A 21389-nucleotide genomic window follows, 5' to 3' on the forward strand; every position below is an offset into this window, starting at 1 on the left:
AACATCGCATTTTAAGCGATCCATAAAAATGGAATATAGCCGACTAGTATAACGCCAATATCCTACACATATCCTGAGCCTGAAATGCTTATTTAACAGGGCCCGTGTTTCTAAACTATAGTGACGAATCGAGCAGATGGCAAATAGTCATTCGCTATCATTTGCCCACCAAACCGCGCCTCTCGTCGTCATTCCCCAAAAGGGGAATTACTTGGAAAAGTACATATACAGTATATATACACTTAACTGTTGGGTATTATTCATATTATAAACTACTGTTCAAACACACTGTTCTGGTGACTACGTTTGACGTCAGCACACCGTACCGCTGAAATATATCGTCGCCGCGTTGAGCGCCTTTGAAAAAGTGTGGTGGAACAGTGACGGGCCGATGAGTCTCTTTGCCTTCGTTCTCCCACGCAATAGGGGGTGATAGTTGCGCAAACGAATGACTGGGGGAAAACGGAATAGTCACGGGCAATCTGCCCAGCAGCTTGTCAAAACGCACAGCCAGGAGAGTCACAGACAGCTGTGTTTCGGGTTTTCACCGGGCGAGGCCTTGTAATACTAATATAAAGCAGACCGCAAAGCGGATCTGTTTATGCCGATCTGTTTATGAAAAGGAAAGGCCTTTTATCCTTAATTGGTTTAGATTCTATACGTTTAATACAATGAAGATTCTCATTGACGTCACGATATGTAAAGCCGAAATGCAGGGAAAAGGACTTTTTTCGCCTGGGAGAGAGATCCCCAGAAAACGGTAGATGGGGTTTCGTTTGCCAGCGTTAATCGTCGTCCGACGCACTCACGCACGGCCAACCAACACCAGCTTTTTCAGTTCGTGAGGCGTGCGACGTCATAGTTAACATTGAGACTCGAAACAGTTGATTAAGTAAACAAACATTGGCTAAGCTACTGCGTCAGTATATACGCGCGAGGAGGAATGATGGCGTTGAAGAGAACGTCCGGCATAAACTCAGCACTCGACTGCATCCGGCAGTCAAGGTACAACCGCCGTGTTTGTGTGCCCCCGTTGACGTCGACAAAACAAGGTTTCTCATAGAGCTTTGCCGATTCGCTGTACAGCGGAACACAGTCACTTGCGCAACGAATGGATATTTGGCAATCAATTTGTTTGGATAATCGAAGGCCCTCCACTCATCCGTATGCAACACCGAGCACCGAGCTCAAATCGGGATGAAAACAAAACAAAAGGGAAAGTGTGTTATTCTTCCTATTCCGGCGATTGGTGGTTAGAAGGAGAACGCCCGAGACATCTAGCGATCGTGAATCTAACTCCCGACACGAAAGTTCTCACGACAACGCAAAACTTACCCGTTTGGTGCGCAGGAAAAGGGCGTAGGGCGGAGCTTCCGTGCTGGCCGAGGCGCTGTGCGTGCGGCGAAGGAAACGAGGGAAACGGAGCCTCTTGTCCGTCTGCTGGATCGCCTGCACCGGTAGCGACGGATCGGGATGTTCGTGAGCAGATTGGTGGTGGTGATGCGCGAAGCCGTCAGATGGAGGTGAAGATGACCCTCCGACCACTACAACCGACGGACCGATATCTTCCGAATTACTTTCAGCTGTTTTGATTTTATTATTATTTTGCAAAAGAAAACAAAAATTAGAATATGTGAATGGAAAATTTGTAATTGACAGACAGTAGTGCAGAGTAGAACATACCAGACATTGCTCGACTTCTGAATCGGCGCGGACTGGCATTATTGCCAACGAACGGGAAGCGAAAGAATCCGGCCGAAACTTGGCGAGGTGAAGGCGACGTTTCAGACATTTCCGGAGTTGTCGGCATGCTATATGATACCTAAAGTGACAAAACCCCCAGCAGATTATTAGTTTTTAAAAAAATAATGAGAAAAAGAAAAAATAAATCAGATTATTCTGGGAAGGCAAGGATTGCAAGGACAAAATACAAAAGGAGACTGATGTGACTATGCTGGCCACTATTACATCATTTTGACATTTTAAATATTATAAAAGAGCCTTTTTCCCTCAATAGACTGACATAATTTGGTGCATGCCAACAAGATAAAAAGAAAGAAGATGAGATTCTATTCATATTCATATTACCGGCGTGGAGCCACCGTGGGCTCTTGTAGCGGAGTTGGATCGACTGGATGCGGCAACCTGCTCAGTTTGAACGAGATTGTAAGAAACAGACTAATAAGCATCTCTCTTCACGGTTCACGTTCTTCTCATCTCGACCAACTACAAACAAGCACAGCCGAGCACAGCTGTTTATAATAGCTAGGTATTCATACAACATGATTTGGTCTTCAAGGATACATAATATAGACATTTTCAAGTCCAATGTGGATGACAGTTTTAAAGATGTCTTTCCCCCCATATTTTACTTATAATTCTATTCTTTTTTTTTTTTTTTTTTTGTCTAATTTGATGGGAAATAAAATACATTAACTAGGAGAAAGGATGATCATATTGGAATGTTGTCTCTTTGCTTTATCATACCCTGCATTTCGGCAGAACGAGTTGCTGGCGCCCGTCAGGATTCAATTCACATTTTCGGCTGAAATCAAAGGCGAGCGGTTGGTCGACTCCGTTGGGAGTTTCCATGGCGCTGGACGTCGCTGACGCCCAACTTGGACTCGTTTCCGTGCTGTCACCTATTCAGAAATGTAATTGAGAAACACGCCATTTAATTCAAGACCATTACACCAACATAGCGGAAAATCAACTCAATAAATTGTTAGGGTTACGATGGGTACGCATGACGTAAGTATCAAATTCTTCTGCAAGCTGTTTCGTTCTATTCGAGGAATTCCAATTATCGTCGATTGTGTTGAAAAGGGAAACTTTTGGGCAAACCTACAACAATTTACGAGTCATAAATTCGGTGGCGCTTGAGTGTGTGCTGACTGTTGGATTTTCGCTTTTAAGCGTTTGCATACTTTTGCCAATGAGATAACGGCAGCGCAGGCCAAGCGTGCTGGCATCTAAAGTTGATAGATTGTGATGTAAATCAGTCACACACAAGCGAGTACTAACTCTGGCTTGGTAACAGCTCATGCACCAACGACTCTCTTTTATGGTCGCCACATCGACTTCCTATACGCTCTCGCTCGTGTCATCTAATAGTAGTCAAACGGTCTTGACAGTCCGACGTGGAAAGGCATTTCTCGGTATCCTAAACGGTTATATATTCCCAAAAGAAATATAGCTACAGTTGCGCGAGTCAAGACTCGTTAGTCGTTTGCTGCAGCGGACTATAACTCGATCAATGTTATATCCGTCTCTCACTTGGCTTCAAAAAAGTCTAAAATTCATTTCACGTGAGCTGAAACAAAAAGTTAGCTGGAAAGAAAACAAAAAAGGTAAGAATTTTCTTTCAATCACCTGTGCTGTGTAGAGCATGCCGCTCATCCGTGTTCATGGAAGACTGAAACTGTCGCATTCTGCAACTCTCAACGCCAGCGTCGTCTTCTGTTGTAGCGTTCCGGCGTGAAAAAAGAAAAGGTATAGTTTATAAATAGTCTCCCCAAGGGGGCGCTACCGGGCGCTGTACCGGCAAACTTCTCATCCAACGTCTTTACAGTTTATTCCGGGTAAATTGAAAAGTTTTAGGGATGCGCAAGTTAAGAAATTAATTTCTATTATACCTGATATGGTACCCAGTACTGATTGGAATGTGTTGACTTTTGGAGAACGAACGCGATCCCTATCCGGTTGGCTTTTTCCTTCAGTTGCCTCCAAACAGATGGTGGCAGATGCAATCTAAGAAAGCAAATTTATTTAGAATCGTTTATACATAGTGTCAGCCATAGTATATCGTTAGTGATATCTAGACCGAGGAGGTATATATACGCTTCTCAGTCCTTGGCATCATTATCGTGACAGATGAAACGCTCAGGTGCTCAGCAGCTAGCGAACGTTAACTATCGGTTCATGTGTACGATGCACATTTGGCAACAAGCTCCTCGTCGCCCAGGTGTAATTGAGCCATATGGCTCGTTCACGTTCTATTTTCTAGCGTGTATCTTTCTTTCTTTCATCTTGCTCTCTTTCCAACGGAGAACACCCAGCAGGGTATATTGTAATGTGCCTATCATTGTCGGATATATTTCGTTTCGTCGTCCTTGCAACTATAATGTCATCTATTTGAAATGGGTTACGCTCTGTCATCGTCTGCACCGACCATCTCTCCTCATCATTTCTCAATTACCCTAAAGGCTCTGGCGAGCTACAAAATGGACAGGCTGGACAAGCAACAAATTATTGTTCATCAAGAAGTCTTATTAGATTGCGCAAGTGCAATCATGTAAAGTGTACAGCTAATGCGACTCTTAATGGTCTTGCCCTTGCGTCTTACAAACGAGATCGATGTAACCTTGACGGAGAGAATTATGTTAACACAACAAAGTTGTCTCGTCGTTCCGTTCAAGAAATCATTTAATGTAATACAGATGACCAACATTATACAGGACTCGAGTCCAACAAAAAAATATCCTTGTGTCTCTTTCGCTTTCATTTATTGACTCAAACCCTTGCCACAATCGTGGCCCATTTGGCAACTGCCGTGATTATCGTGGGATGTAGCCCTAAAAACCGCTGAAGATGGCACATACTCCATTTAATAATGTCAAGTTGATACGTCAGATGTCTGCAGGAAGAATATGTCTGTTGGAGACACGACGCTTATAATCAAGGGGAGGCAGCCAGAAGCGACGGCGATGACCTTTTTTTTTATTTTTTTCATTCTGCGCATTGTCGCCTGTTTCATTGAATATCAATTTCAATTCTAGATTTCAGCTGCACACATAAAACTGTCTGATCCAGAATGGCTCGGGCTGATATTTCTGTCCCACTTTAACACTTTTCAATTTGAATGACACTGTGCGCTGTATACGCCGTACTGCTATAAACCTTGTCACACAAAGGCTCGAAGCAATCTTGCAAACCCACCGGTCTCCTTTTTTCGGAGCACCGCACCGTCAAGTGTTTCCTTTCTTCTAGTTATTCCTCTAAGTTTGTTTCCCTTTCAAAGATGGTTTGGAGAAGAGTGGCGCCGCTCTCGTCTTTGATGACGTCAAAACATGGTATTATTATCAGCAGGCGAATAGGAAAAACACGCAACGGCCGCCCGCGTCCTCCTCCTCCTCCTCCTCAGCATGTATTTTATTTCCCACCCGGGCTGCTCACGAATCGCTGACTATTAAATTTTCTCCGAATATAATAATGAGTCTATTTGCGTGACTGCCCCCGTTTGCCAATATATATATACCCCGGCAAATTCACCAGTTGGAGCCGCGCAGCTGACACGCAGAATTGTCACGGAATTAAAAGCTACGGCGCAGAGAGAAACAAACACGAGAGAGAGAGGCAAAAAGGAAACTTTAGCCCAAAGAGTCGAGGGAAATAACAGCAACAGCGGCGTACATACAGAAACACGCTACTGAATCACCAACGAAGTCCCCCCCCCGCCGGAAACTGTCGCATACGCGTTTGGAAAGCAAATAAGCCACAAGCAACCTATATAATAGAAGCATATATAGCTCCGGCTGTATGTGTCTTGTATAGATTCACAGCAGCACTCAGTTGGCGTCATATTTCTTATTGAGAAGCAGCGCGTTCACTTCTTGCAAAATGCAGCTTATTTCCGCCGTGAATTGGGGACGATTGCGGGCTGCAAACGGAGAAGAACAAGCAGTTCAAAACCTGCCAAAGCCCAGCACAGTGAAGAATTCGTTCTCAAAACTTTTGTCCAGCACTCTCCGTTAAGTGTGTCGTTACTAGTACAATAATAATAATACGGACCGGAAAATAGCTATTGTTAGCTCTCTCTTTCTCTCTCTCACACACACACATACACACTTTCCAACTCCCATTGATATAATCAATAACAGATGTTGGACCTTGTTTCGCCCTCCTAAGTGTCTAGCGGAGGAACGGTGCGAAAATGCGCTTTTTGTGTTGCTCGCCAGTTTGCGTCATTGGCTATTCCATCGATATTTTTTCTTCTTCTTCTTTCTTTTTCAAGTGGAAAAATGTCGTGAAAACAAATGATGTGCCATCAGTTGAACGACCAGATGAGAAATCGGTTGTGTCACAGTTAAGATATTCCCTCCAAAAAATAACTGCTGATGTTGTTATATTACATAGTACAAAAGAGAGAGAGATAGGGAATGTCATGCAGATAGGAGGAGGAAGATAATAATAAGAGCAGCAGAGGACGACATAAGTATTGGCCCGCCGGCGAGACACACAGCCCTGTGTTCCTTTCCTATTACGTAAAAGCCCGTATAATGCTTGGAGCGACGTGATGCGCTCGCAACGCTGCCTCTTATTGATCCAACGCGACGCGTCTGCTGAACGTAGACGTCCTATACCACCACACACTGCATGGCGTGTAACCTCCAGTGGCAGCGCAATACTCGGCATCACTTCACTCACGATTATTACAGCAAAGCATTCCTCTCTCGATGGTGAGCGGATTCGCCAATAAAGGCCAACTGCTAGCTGCTGTGTGTCGGGTCCTTCGGTAATCCGATGAATTATTCTGCAACAGTCGATGTCCAAAACTGCGCCTGCTGCTTTCAAAGTAGCCAAATGAATGACGGTAACGGCAACCGGATGTCATCTGATCGTCCCTGTCTCTCTCTTGGCTCCTATTCAAACGCAATATTGTTGCTGCCATCAGACCTGACTAACGACACACGATCTTTGACTCTCCGTGTGTAAACACAAAGAAGCTGCACAAACAATTACGTATAGAGACGGCAGAATCTATTATAGTGTATATCCTATAGTAGATAGTATAGGAGTAGTACGGTAGTCGACGTAGTATAGAGTATTTTTCGGGAGATCATGTGGCATCAAGAGCTACCGACAAATCGGAGAGATGGAGCCAGCGGTCCGCCAGCGGCGCAATTTTTATCAGCCAGGGGATTTTTGATGAGCAATTCGATCCTGATGGGGGAAGGGCGGCGGCCCAGGAAATTTAGCTCCTTCCGCTCCGGCCGGATTAGCCCAAGAAGTCATTTATAGCCAGGTCTCCGCATTCTTAGTCGTCCATAGCGCGCATTCCCGGCGTTTAACGTGTGTAAATATCTCTGGTTATTTGGTCGGTTGGGTAATAGAAAATGATTGCAGCGCTCGCAGGACGAGCCAACGTTTTCAAGGGGGTTGCTTGCCGGGTGCCGACTAAGCATTTCATTCCTAATCTCCAACGTTGCGGAAGACTGGCCCAATATATATTTAGGAGGCGGTTTTCAAAAAATGGAATTGTTTGAAATATTGTCTTGTCGCTCTGCCAACATGTGCCATCCGCCAGTCTTATATAGCTACCACCACGTATGCTCCGGCCCGCTCTCTAAGTTATTAAACGCGCCACACAAAATCCATTGGGACGTTCAAGTCGGTAGACCACATTTCACGTTTTTCTTTTGTTTTTTTTTTTCTCTCGACGTTCGTTGTTGCAAGCACTTGGCCACTTCGCTGTGGCTTCCAGACAAAAAGAACCTCGATGTAAACAGTATACACGGCCGTGAAGAGAGCGAAAGATAGAAACAAAAAAACAAAACAAAACAAAAAAAGACCGTGAGAGAAAGAGAGAGTGTGTGATCGAACGGTAGCAATGTCTGACTAAAAATAGCTTGGCAAGTCATCGTATTTAGGAATGGAGTGAGAGCTCTCTCGGTGTGTATCGGATATACGTACTCTCTCGGGCAAGGGAAAAGTGGATTGAAAACAAAACACAATGTGACTAACGCAGTCAGCCCTGTTCCGCTATATAGCTCGCTCCCGACTGACGTCACTAGAAGATCTGGAAGACCAACGAGCAAAGGGAAATGTCAGGGAGACGGAAAGAAAGCAAATATGCTGCCGAGAAGATCTAAACAAATGAGCAGGGAATTCTCTTCTCTGAAGAGAAAGAAGACTGAAAATTCTCCAGCAGCTACGTATCTGGCTAGCGTTCGTTCCACAATGTCGGGGCTCGTTGCAACTATACCGCGCGCCGCCAGGCTGCAGCTCGTCCACCGAGACTAAACGGATCGATAGTCGCTGACGGCGATTCCGTGCCTGATGATAGCGGTGCTGTCCCGACCTGCCGGTGTCTGTGCCCAATCTAACGGCTGCTGAAGCGGGCCATCTTGGCCGCCGATATCCGACTTCTAAACAGCATCAACAACACTACTGACGCGTACTCGACCGCAAAAGTGCAACGCTGAGTGTTAAAGGAAAAGCCCCGTATAGACAGCCACTTTATTTTCTGGACATTATTTCAAAAGAACAACTCCTTGGCGGTAGCAGTTGACGGTCGAATGGTCGTGAAGAGAACTTCAACTTTAAAACAATTGATGAAACAGAAACACAAACGGGGATCAAAGAGTCCCACACCTCGAATTCGTACTGTATATAAGGAAGTACCAAAAATAACACTCTTATGGACATTTCGTGTTTATTTTTTCTCCCCCACTTTAATTTGTACTCGATGCTCGCTCTCGTTTATTTATTCAATGAGTTGCTCTTTCTTGCCGCCGGATTTAGCTGGGGAAAAACTCGTTATGTCGGAGATAATAATACGGGGACGATATAGATCGTCGCTGCTGCTGTGTAGATCTTTGTCTTTTGTAATTCGGTTTCACATCGATCTTTATTATAGTACACGTGCGGTCCGGGATCCATCTATTTAAGGAAAGGCAGTGACGTTGGTTTCGCTCGGTTAAATGTGGGCGTAAACAACACGAGTTCTAATAGGGTAAAGAAGCGTATATAGAATGGCGGAGAGGGAGGGAAGAAAAAATAAGACAAGTAACGTCTCGGGATTAAGATGGGTAGACGGAAGCAATCAACTGACGACCTTGATTTCGTTTGCTTTGTTTTTTTTTCCTCCTTCCCGTTTATTGGATTTCCCAATTTGGCTGCGCTGAGCAGAGGTCAACGGTTCGTGTGTATCGGGTTGACAAAGGCGGTTGTGGCCGAGTGGATATAGAACATTTCAATAAAAAGTGTGGCCATTACCAAGACTTATGGACGCTATAAAGACTAAAATACCTCCCGGAATAGATGAGAAATAAAAGTTACAAGATTATATGGTAGGGGGGGGGGGGGGTGCGGCCTAGGTGATGACAGGGCGGTAATAAATAACCGGCTCCATCAAACCTTATGCAATTTCGCCTTTGATTTGAAAAAAAAAATGTGGACTGGGGAGAAGAAGAAGTCGATCCTTCAACTTCAGTCCGACTGCAGAACAACCCGTCCGTGTGATTTCACAACACAAGTTGGTAGAACTCTTCGATTCCCCGTACATAGCTTTCGAGTCAAAAGTATACAGAAAGAGAAATATCAAAGAAAGTTTGGAAGGAAAAGTCTCTTAATTGTATGCGCCTTCAACGTCAACCCTTTTCTTTTTTTCCCTATACACCCGCGCCTTTATATTTGACGGTTATAAACTCTATGGATCACGGGCGACGGCTCTATCCCGAAGTTTTTTGTTTTTTTTCAACCCCCAGATATGAAGTAACTTTCAAAAAGAAAAGAATAAGGGGAAGAAGAAAATCCAAGAGAATATACAAGTCTGCCTGACTTTTCCTGTTCGACTTCTATAATATACGAAAATGCGAGCGCGGTGCGTTATCCAACTCTTCGCGGCCGCGGCAAAGGCGATTGAAACTCCTTGCGAACTTATATAGAGGCCCTTTTCAACCATTTACGGAATGGAAATCGATGGCCAGGCACACTGCAAGACCCCCGCCTTTCCCCCCATTGGGAGTCGAGGAAATGTAATGAAAAGACCAGAAAAGTGCAGCCAATAATCGTTATGAGAAAACAAAAGATATATCCTTATCCATCGAGTTCCATCTCATTTTCTCTCCGTTTTCAATACCATCTGAATCACCAGGGCACGAAATCTTTTATTTACTTTTATCTCCTGCGTCGCGTTATACACACGGGTTATTATTATTTCATTGACTCTATGAAAAAACAAAACGAAGAAGAAAAAACAAAACAAAAAAAAAGGAGCTTTCTTCGTTTTCGAAAGCTTTCTCATGTCTTTTGAAAAATCCGAGTGACGTCAGTACTTTTTCCCCCCTCTTTCCCTTTCTCTTTGATTCTGTTTCGACGGTATATGTGCTGTACTGTGTCTCACCGAGCATTACCGGCTCTTGAAAACCCCTTTCTTATTCTTCGACACAGCACGATGCTGTCGAATGCAAACGCCGTTCCAATCAATAACACATTCAAAGCCATTGACTATGCATTGCCATATATACACTTCCGCTTCTTCTTCCGGCCGACGCCCTCCAAGGCAGCACACAAAAGAGGAATGCATTTGACTTGATATTGAGATTTATTTCACTTGTCTGATGCAGACAAACAGGACGCAGACTCGTTGTGTTGACGATATCGTAGACCCCAAGCGTTCGATAAACAATCGAGGAAAGATCTCTAAATTTAGTTCGACGACAGGGGGCTCGGATCTCACGGCATTTCGTGGTGCGCTCTTTCCTTTTTTCCCCCTCCTAAACCACCGATGTGGTAATTTCACTTGGACCGAAAGATTATTAATGAACAGCAAATGTCTGTAGGGAATTTTTTTTTTTTTTCGAAATGAGACAGGATGATGGTAAACCCACAATAAACCACAACCGCAGATTATGTCAGTTTTCTGGGCTCTGCTGGTGACGAAAGAAGATAAACAAGTGCCCACCGAGTCTAATCACAACCGGAATGATGGACGATGTCGTTCGTTAAATATGACCGAGTTTCAAAGTTTCCTTTTCGTTTGGCAATTATTACGAGATAGAGTGAATTAAACTTAAAAACAAAAACAAAACAAAAAACGCCAAATCAGCAAAACTCACCTCTGATGTTTGGGTCGGTTTGAAATCGAAAAATGTGCAACAGAGACGGGCAGTCCAGCTGATTTGAATGTGGTCTGTAGCGCTTTGCGGCACACGAGGAACTGAACTCGGTTGGGTAACGGCACCCGGTCGACCTGGATCGTGTCCCCCTCCCGCCGAGCACGGATCGACGCCGACGCCACCGCCGCTGCTATTTTTCTTGACGGCAGCACTGCGCTCCCACACCACCAGCCAACAAGACCCACAGAGGACACGGGGAACGATCCGAGAAATGAAAAATCAGTTATCAATTTTATTCAGCATGTCATCTTTTTCTCGCTTGAATTGGCCTCTCTTAGATGTATTTATACGGGCCATACTGCTGGTATTGCCAGACGGAACGTCAGCAGGTTTTTGCCTTCGCTGGATTTCCGATGACACGACAGCATATCAATATATTTGCTTAATATAAAAATAGACGAGGGCGAAAAAAAAAGATAATAAAAATATTCCAACAATGTTACATTATTCCAAAATTCAAATTTACCGGTCGATTTTGTCCTTTGGTCCGTTGAGATTGACGCATCGAAACAGCCGTTGTTGTAAACGATCGGCACAACTTTGTGGCTCCTCTTGCTCCTTGACCGGCTCCACATTCAAGTTAATTGATTCGATACTCACGTCACTATCCCAGTCCTGTTTCGAAACCCAAAAGCGGACAAATAAGTTTAATGGAAATTTTTGATTGACAGAGTGGAAGAAGAAAAAAAAAAAGAAAACAAAAAAAGAAAGTGACGAGCGAAGTTTATCGATCAAACAAAGTCCACTTGCGTACATGACAAGCGTGCATTTTTTCACGCGGGATAACCTTTCACTTTCAGTATCGGATGGACGAAGGAAACCCAGAATTCATACTGAACTGTCCGTCGTCTGTGTGTGTGTACACAAAGATACAACACAGGCCAGCATACATAACGCATTAGCGCCAATCTCTGACGTCATCGCCCAGAGTCAACAAACTATTAACCAAGTGTAATAATTGATGTAAAAAAAATAAAATAAAAAAACAAGGTCATAAAAATGCGGACAAACACGAGAAAATTGAAACTATCATCACACTGCTGTGCCTACGTCAATCCACTCATTTTTATTGACTTTAAAGGAACGTCACACGGAGGGATCTGTCAGCTGCTCTTGCGTATAAGATTACACTGAGTATTAGATTAGAGCGCGGCATGATGTCAACTCGTACGTGTAAGATATGCAGAGAGTGAGACAAGCCTTATATAGCTAATCTCGATACGGCTGTAATTAATGACATATCCCTGTCGAACGGCACGCCGCCGGTACTAATATACGAGGCTAGGGGATTCGGTTTATACGGTATGATTGTAATAATACCTTTCTATGTGGGGCAGCAAGCAGCAGCTAGCCCGGCAACGACATGGCAGTCGTGGTCAATCTACTGTAGCTTGTGACTTGTGAGATTAATAGCCTAACGCAGGTCGCCTAGAGTTAAACCTCGCCAGTAGCTAGACGTGTTTCTATATCGTATCCATATAGTGACAGGCCGACAGCGGGTCTATGTGTGCGTCGGCCTCGGCCTTTACCGGTCCAAGAGACGAAAAGGGTGAGTTCGTGACGTCAAAGCGATTGTTGCTGCATTAGTTTTTGTCGCTTTCATTGCAACCAGGGAATCCGGATGGAACCTGGGGGATTCAGGGAAATGGGAGTATATCTCTTTCTACTACACGTCTAGTAGGCTAGTCTAGCTTGTCTGGTCCCGCTCTCGCGCAGCACACGCACTGTGCATACAACACACAGCAGCACATTGAGAGCTCCGACGGGAAATGTCAGCGCACTTCCTGTCGCGCGTAATACAAACGACAACGAGTTGCGGCGCAGTCAGACGCCCTCTACCCGGTCGTTGCTACCTCTACCATTCCGAGATTGCTTTTTGATTCGCCGCTTGCTGCTGCTGCCTAGCTCGTCATCAACGTACAATCTGCTGACCCACCCTATACAAAGCGAACGGAAATGACAATAGAGCCCTACGAGCTATATACGAATTCACTGTGTCAGTGAGAGGGAGCTAGACAGGTTGAAAAGGGTGGGTTAGTTCCGCTTGCCGGCCCGCCCAGGTTACTATAAATCAGTCGTCCAAGAGAGAGGGGATCGAAAAATCAAGGAATCAAGGGATCGCCTTTTTTCTACCCCACATTCTATATATACTATACAGCATCGTTTGCTACATAATACCATCACATTCACTATACATTATTGCGACCCCCGCTGGCTTTTTAATCTAGGCTATATTTCAGGAGCATGTGTCAGCAAAACAGGATTATGTTTGTCGTTCGCTTTAACCTACATACGATTCGATTCACTGTCAATATAAATGATAGCCAACTCTTTTCAAGATTTCAATTTTCTGTGCAATTGGTTGGAGCAGAAAAGGGCTGCACAGCCGATTATTTTTGATTGCGCAATTATTATAATTGAGTTTTTCTTCCATAAGAGCAGGAAAAAGTGGATCCAATCAGGACTCTATTTGATCTATTGGCCCATGATTAGCTCCGCAAATATCCGCTGAAACCTGCAAATTGTCTTTCTATTTTCAAAATGAAATCGAAACTGTGCGAACGAGAATAATTTTATGCATTACGTTATTGAAGTAATCTGCGCGCTTAGCAACGATCTGTTGATGTACCCGATCCCGCCTGATTATCTTTCTGTCAAACGGAGAATATATATTTCAGTCGTGAAGCTGAGAAGAAATAGATTGCTGATGGGAGATATTAATGAGTTGAAGAATTGTAAAAAATAAATGTCAGCAGCATTTGAAAAAAAAAAAAGTTAAAATAATTAAAAGTAGACGGGAAAAATTGAATAATGAATAAATAAGCAGCAGACGAAATCTTGGTGAGACAAGAAGCGCATTTGATTCCTCGAAAGGAAACCGAACTGTACAGCACTTGGACGCGGAAACCGACACTTGACCTGCACACCGCGGACAACATCACGCGGCAATCACGACTATATCAACTGAAAGCAATCAATCAATGTTGTGCTGCTGCTGGTTGTACAACGCGGACAAAAAATACACCGCCCTATCCGACATGGCCATTCGATTGATTTATTTGTGTACTTTGATGCTCGGTTCGTTGATTCCGTCGATTTATTAATGCCATCAGATCGTGTCCGACAAATCTCGAGTTATTGTTTAAACAAAAAGACGCAGAAGCCTCGGAATCAAAGCCGCGGCATCACCGGAGAGGGATAGAAAAGAGCAGATAAATTATGGACCATGTCGAAGGATAGCCTTGAAACAAATCGGCAGTGCTGCTGTCGAGACAGACGCGGCTCTATAATGGTATTGACACTCCCGCTGTACAGTTCGTACAGTTTCAATACGTTTTTCTAGCGAAATGCCTCGTGGGAGAAATTGGCGCTTCAATAATCGTCTAATTTTCTCGTTGCTGCTGCCGCAGTTGGAATATTGAAACCGATCCAGTTCCGAGTATAACTCCGCATTTCGCTGTTGTTTTTACGTCTTCATCCGTATATATAGTTAGACCTTGTAGGAGCATCACCGCATCAATTGGCAATACATACATTTCTATCAAAGCCGTGCTTATGTACTACATCAAACAAGAGAGATCCATACAAACAAATCAATAAACGAGGAGAAGATGAGATTGCAGTGTGTACATGCTGCCCAGGGATTCTGTTTTATTATTTCTCCTCTCCCATATAGATCAGTGCTATACTCCATCCAAAGCGTATACATAAAAAGAAACTGAAGGCCTCTTCTTGATGGACGAATAGTTCCTGTGCTGCTGTTTCTTTTTCAAGGGCGCCATGCCAATTTTCTCAACGGCGGGGGATGATGAATCAATAAATCGAAAACAACAGACAGTGTAATATCATCGATCGCCCGTACACCATCTATATATATTGTACTGTCCCTCTCCTACGCATTGATTATAAACGTCACGCACGTGCACAACCCTCGTAGACTCCATTCTTCAGCGGACATCAGTACAACACAACGCAACGTAGTCCGTCTACTTCTTCCCTCTTCATTCTCTGTATGTCCTGTCAACTTTTCTGCTATGCCGTTGCGCACAGATCTAGCCGGACCTCGCCTTCCATTAATTCCCCGCACTGTGACGCAATTCATTTCGCTAGGGAACAAGTTTGTTTTCGTGCCTTTCGTCCTTTCGCCCCAATATAATACCCGCGACGACGACACGCGCTATCAAATCTTTGATCAATAATCAAACGGCTTAAACGCAAAAATCCAAAAATCTAAATCTAAGGCGAACATGTTGTGACCGGCCAGACTTGACGTGCCATAAAGGCGATTTCGTCTAGCCTTTTCATCAATATAAGTTTGGGCGTTGGTTCTTTATGAAAGGCGATAAGTTACTCGACGCTGTCATCGAGTCCTTGGCCTAACTTTCTTCAATTAGTCGATGTTACGATATTGCTGATGCCGAGGCAAAACTCTTACAGTCTAGAAAGCCATCGGCGTTATAAAAAAAAAAGGGAGAAGTGTGAACAATATTATTCCGCGGAGAAACCCCACCACACAAAAAAAGGGAAGGCAAAATCACAACAAGGCCACACACGTGCTGATACTACCTACCCATCCTGCTGGTGATGCCGAACGGGAAAATGCCAATGACTTTGGCTTTGGTTCACATGCCAGCAGCCAGCCCGGCGCTCAGCAGCTCGAATTGACGCGCTTCGCTTCATAAAAACCCGTGGCGCGTTCCCGATGTACCGGATGGCTTTGAGCATCGGCCACAAACAAAATCTATCGCGCCAGAAGTCCTCTCCACGCTATAGACGTATATAAGCGCAAACGTTCCGCCGTTTTTTTTTTGTTGTTGTTTTTCCTTCCAAAATAAATCCACTACCGCAACAACAGCAGCAGCAGCAGTATAGAAAATGCGAGGAAAAGGAATGTTCAAAATCCGCTCGCTCGGATGTGTGTAACACTCCGGGCTCGTGAATAAAGCTTAAGGGCAACATCTCTGTGTAGATGCGCACTTCATTGCACATGCTGATGTGAGTCTATAACACATCCAGCGGATTGACTATCATTGTACACATACCGTCTCTGTGCTGGCTGCTGGATTGTCGAGGTTAATCCCCTCGAAGACAACCTCATCAGCATCAGCAGCAGCTTCCTGATCCGGCTGTTGTTCCCGTCCGTCTTCTTCGGCTGATGGGGTAGGAGTTTCGCACTGTTGCTCGGCTATGGGTTCACTCGAGCTGGAGAAATTCCTGCCAGGTGTCATGTCGGACGCTAAGTAGAGATCATCGCAAGAATAGCTCTGGTAGAAGGCCGGTCCGGCGGCGGTGGTGGGTTGCAATAAGGAGAGTGACGTCGGCGTGGCAATTGGCATCGACGCCGCGATGGGGATGGCGCCCGACGACAGACAGCGACGAACTCGACGTAAAATAGCGATGCCACTCCCTCGTAGGCTACGGCCGCTGCTATTGTTGTTGCTGCCTCGCCTCAGCTGCTGTTGTCCTTCCGCTTCGCCCTTATCGCACAAGCTGGCCGTGTTCCAGCAGTGCTCCCGATTTTGCAATTCATCCCTGCATTGTTATTGAAATCAGTGAGTGCGTCTATGCATCGCTCCATCAATCACGCCGCACGTCCGCGTGACTAATGCTGAGAGCCAACAGTTAATTGATTACTGCAAGACAATATGGTCTCGCTGGGTGTCCAAATATTTGTCATTTCTATTCTATTCCCTGATGTGCAACTTAATCACTTAATCACAGTAACAACCGAAAATAAATTACAAATAAATATCGATACAAATTGAGAACTTACATTTGACGGCGGATAAGGTCGACCCAGGTGAGCTTTTGCGTCCGATCTTTAGCTCGCATCGTGACGACAGAGCAGCCGAGATGGATAGACACTTTTCCGATGCGGGCCTTGTCGCTTGCTCGGTAGACCAAGCGGAAAACCGGATCTGCCAGGAAACAAGGAAACATTACACATCACAGGGGGAGGAGGCTTTTATTGAAACGTAAGAACAGCAGCACTCTATTTCAATTCGAGATCAGTCTTCAACCGCTGGTACACTTGTCTTGTATCAACAGAAAACTATAATGGCCTCCAGGGTGAAACAGGCACTAAGGTGTCGCACCTTAGTGAGGTGCGCGTGCAATGGGGATCACTCCCGTATGCGATGAGACACCACTTTTAGAAAGGATTCCAACTTTAGACAAACACTTGGGAAAGAGAATACATAAAGACGGGCTCAAAAACCGTCGGTGCGTCCTATATGGAACGCAAATAAAGGCCAACGAACTAGCCTAGTAAAAGCTTATTATGCATATTGTTTGAATAAAAGGAAAGCTCTTCGAAAGAGGGGGGATCAGTAGGATCACGCCGCATCTGTTGATAATGACGCTCTTTCGATCTTTTTCCTCCTTGATCTTCCTCTTTCTTTTATCTATAAATACCGTACATCTTCAACCGAATTAAAAATTCCTTTGCAATATGTTCGTCATTATTATACACGAATAAAAAATAAGAAATGATCCTGATGCAGCAGTGGTGGTCGTAAATAATCGATAATGATTAAATGACGCTTGCTGCTGGCTAGTACATATAAAGTGAACATAACGCTGGCGATGACAAAAGAGACAGGAGAGGACAGATATAGGGTCTTAGATAATAGGGCGGAAGGACAAATATACCAATTCTGGGCAACTTTATTACGCAGCACGAAAGTATATGACGAAACAAAAAGAGAGAACTCACTCAACTGGTTCTCGGCGGCGAGTAATCGGACCATGTTGCACAGCAGGATCGGCTCTTCTTCGACGAAATGAACGCCATTGTTCACCTGATGGAGGCAACAAACCAGAAGAAGATGAAAGAAATGCTGGGACCGACTATATAGGACAATGACGATGCGAATGTCACAAAGAAATAGAAAAAAGCCGAAACTAAACAAAGTACGCTAGGGACTTTGGATCTAATAACTCTGAAAATAAAAGAAAAGAAATATTTGCTTTTTACGTGAGTGAACAGCAGGGAATCGGTGAATAGAAGAGCCCAAAAGCGGGTCTCTGAAGAGCCATTCCGTTTCCAAAGGAAGCCCTGGTGCAGCAGACAGCCGTCATTGACATTTGAATGGAGTTTGGGCTGTGCAACAAAAACAAAACGTCTGTTATGTCCACCCGAATGCGTACCATACTATTACGCTCTTAGTACTTCGTATTAGCCCATAATGCCCATATAGGTCTATGTATATGGATGAGACACTTTGCGTAATCATCTCAGAGGAAGACTAATAATGGCGCAATATTACCTGGCGGATACTAGCAGCATAGACAATGGTCTGTTCTTGCTGCTGCTTCACGATCGTTGGCGGATCCTGTTTGGTGGATTCGATCGGCCAGAAAACTTCTTGAGCTTTCGTGTGAAATTTGTCGAGTGAAACCTGAAATTGATCATCAATGTTACAGAGCGCGTTTCAAAACCATTCAACTGGTCTCTGTGCTGGCGCGCTTAATACCTGGAAGGCATCCAAGAAATAGTCGACCCGATCCTCGGTCTTCATCAGTTGATTCAACGTTCTCAGAAAGACGAACATCTCTTTCAAAGTCTATGACGTCACACGAAAGATGAACACCACGCAATAATAAAAAAGTGAAGCGACAACCATAAAAAAAAAAGAAAATAACCCAAAAAAAGTTGGGGCTCAGTAAGAAAAACCGATAACGGCGTCATATCCATCCATCTTGAATACATCGTCGATCAAGTCGTGCAATATAATACTATATCGGCGACCAGGGACGGGATGATGGTGTACATATATTTATTCGTTTTTTTTTAGGGGAGGGAGGGGTTAGTGCGTACCGTGAAAATGGCGTGGTATTGGTCACTGAGAACATCATGATCGGACGATCCCTTCTGCGAGAGAGTGACGACTGAAGGCAAATGTTCAATGACGCGATCTAGGAGCTTCTTCAACTTGTGCAGCTGCACGGACATGATACCGGCGTTGTGAAAAATAATTAATATGAAAAACAGCCAACGGAATTATTGCGAGTTATTTCTACGATCCTACTAAGTCAAACAAGATCTTGCAGCGCTGAAATAATCCTATAGGGAAATTCGACTACAAAATCCGACGGCAAAAAGAACACGGAAAAGTGAATCGAAGCCTTTCCTTTCCCGCTGAAACAATTCCCATTTGTACAGCTGATGTTACCGTTAAGGAATTCAACTCACGCAACCTTTGAAAAGGATCAAGCGTTTTCTATTGGCAAGAGTCGTCATGGCTAGTGCCAGTGGCCAGTGCTATGGTCAATCGGCCCAGAAAGAAAAAAGCAAAAGAACGAGCGGTGTAATAAGGAGGAATCTAATAGAAATAGAATGAGGTTGCTGAAGATGAAGAGGGCAACGATCCGTAAAAAGAAAATGTTTGGTAGACACACAAGGGCGACAGCTCTCTTCTACGATCGATCCTGCTGCTGGGGTATACTATACGGCGCAGTAGTGGCAGCAGCATTCAGGGAAAGGAAGATATGTGTATCGTGGTATAGATGGGAGGAACAGAAAATGTCTAAAGGAGAAAACGGCTCGGAAGATGATGTTGTCGGGCGGGAGACATGTTGTGCTGCTGCTCGGCTTCTCACTCACCTCGGAGGCAATCATCAAAGGCGTGGTATGGATGTTGAATGAGCGCAGCTGGTTGGCCATGATCATATAGTCGATGTGCTCCTCTCCCGTTTTCTCCAACTGCAATACGAGAACAAGAAAAAAGACGCACGTACGTCAAAGAATATTCTTTTGTTTCTGCTGTAATTCTCGCCGACGCGGGTGTAATGCGGCGGACAGCATATCCACGCTCCGGTAGATTAAGTCCATCCACTGCGATGCCAGCAAGCGCATTACGTAACAGAGGTTGTACGCTCCAACGTATGTCTTACGTCTACTTTTTTAAAAAATCAGATGATTCGGAATAAGAGATTCGGGAATAAAAGAAAATGGGTCTATTAGCTGTGTCGTTGCACAACAATGGGGCGGGCAGCGTTCTTCTTAAAGACGTCACCAGCTTTATTTTAGATTTTTAATATCAAACTTTTCGTTGCCTTTCTTCTGGTAGTGCGGAATCCGTACTACGACCTCATATTTACTTGAGATTAAAAAAAAAAAGTACAAAGCCATGAACTGCTATGGCGTGAAGTGAAGTCTTATCGAATGTAAAAAAGTGATTTAAAATATGTTCGATGCGAACATGCGAACGGAAAATAGGAGGGAGGGGAGAAGTGAACAAAGATGACGGGAGTTCTAAAGCCCTTACGAACACATGAATAACTAATAATCAGTATATCCTGTCGCAGTTTTTCTCCCAAGTCAAGTAGCATAGCATGCTCTGGCCTACGCTGTGGTATTAACAAGCATAGTAGGCTTACAAAATGTACGCTGAAGCCTCGGTTTATTATTATTGAGGCATGAGGAAACTTCTTTTCGTAATGTAAGGATAACAATAAAATATCCGGTAGACGTCCTCATATATAGTAGTACGCAGAAGCATTCTAACCCATCTCGCGTTCTCCGATAGCTCGCGCAAGAGCCATGCCAATGGCTCTATATGGCGTCACCGATCTCAAGCGTGCACGGGTAGACATTTGAGTGTCTCATCCCCAGCTGGGAATTCTTGGGATATTGTGTGTCTGCGAGTAAAAATATCAAATAGTGATTACGTAGTTAAGTGCAGAATCGCCGAGTAGGTGCTGGTTGTATAGCTGAGGCACTTGGAAGAAACGGAACAAAATTGCTAACAATAAGTCGAGGGATTGGTATCACATATATACAGAATGGCTCTCAGATTCTGCAATAAAACATGGAAGCATTTCATGCTGCTCTGCGCCATTCGGAATGTCTCTTTTAATATGGTGAAAGTGAATGCGGAGGACTGATTATTATTTAGTTCTCAGTCTCGTGAACTTTGTCATGTGCTCATCCTAAATATGGTCAATTGTTAAGGATATACAGGACGATGCGCGCTGCACTCGTTGCCGGGGCATTGGCTGCCCCTCGATCCGTCGATCGATATATTCTAGAAAGCAACGTTAGATAAAAAATCTGTTTCGCATATCTACATTTTTTATCTCACATCAAATAGTCATCATTCGGCATACCAAGTTCTCTCTTTCTTCAAGTATTCTCGCAGCAGCGTTCACCGAGTCCGTCCTCATAAATATAAGCTAAAAGCGATCCAAATGTGGATACTCTATATGGGCACTTTTCAATTAATAATTCAAAGTTTAGTTTGGGATCCACCGGGCCAGAGGTAACGGTATGACCGATTCGTTTTCATAGTCCGTCCATTTCTGAACGTGATCAGACAAGGTCGACGCGTACATATACACAATTACAAATGTACCTAGAGAGTGATGTGAGTATATCCTTGACTTTCCGGGAAGTCATAAATGACAACGCGATGAACCGAGGGTCAAGGCGGAGATGATGAAGCGGGGCAAAGAAATGAACGAGGGGAAGAAAGGAGGAGGCAATAG

At 44.3% G+C, this 21389-nt stretch overlaps 1 protein-coding gene across 2 annotated transcripts in view; it reads right to left on the reverse strand.

Moving 5' to 3' along the window:
- LOC124329539 overlaps positions 1-19607 on the reverse strand; it is a 33499-nt gene extending 13892 nt beyond the window's left edge. The window contains exons 1-16 of one of the 2 annotated variants that reach the window (XM_046788627.1): positions 19507-19607; positions 18721-18843; positions 18377-18466; positions 18170-18301; positions 17878-18003; positions 17617-17701; positions 16675-16819; positions 15944-16433; positions 11368-11516; positions 10842-11052; positions 3636-3750; positions 3373-3456; positions 2488-2642; positions 2089-2145; positions 1684-1822; positions 1336-1583 (exon numbers count right to left, since the gene is read on the reverse strand). In XM_046788627.1, the coding sequence (XP_046644583.1) occupies positions 1336-1583; positions 1684-1822; positions 2089-2145; positions 2488-2642; positions 3373-3456; positions 3636-3750; positions 10842-11052; positions 11368-11516; positions 15944-16433; positions 16675-16819; positions 17617-17701; positions 17878-18003; positions 18170-18301; positions 18377-18466; positions 18721-18843; positions 19507-19572 (2415 nt within the window). In that variant the 5' untranslated portion in view covers positions 19573-19607. Of the gene's footprint in view, positions 1-1335; positions 1584-1683; positions 1823-2088; positions 2146-2487; positions 2643-3372; positions 3460-3635; positions 3751-10841; positions 11053-11367; positions 11517-15943; positions 16434-16674; positions 16820-17616; positions 17702-17877; positions 18004-18169; positions 18302-18376; positions 18467-18720; positions 18844-19506 lie in introns of both variants that reach the window. The other variant, XM_046788626.1, reaches the window with a different exon arrangement.
- Positions 19608-21389: the final 1782 nt, after the last annotated feature.

The sequence above is a fragment of the Daphnia pulicaria genome, chromosome 3 (genome assembly GCF_021234035.1).
Source record: "Daphnia pulicaria isolate SC F1-1A chromosome 3, SC_F0-13Bv2, whole genome shotgun sequence".
Taxonomy (NCBI): domain Eukaryota; kingdom Metazoa; phylum Arthropoda; class Branchiopoda; order Diplostraca; family Daphniidae; genus Daphnia; species Daphnia pulicaria.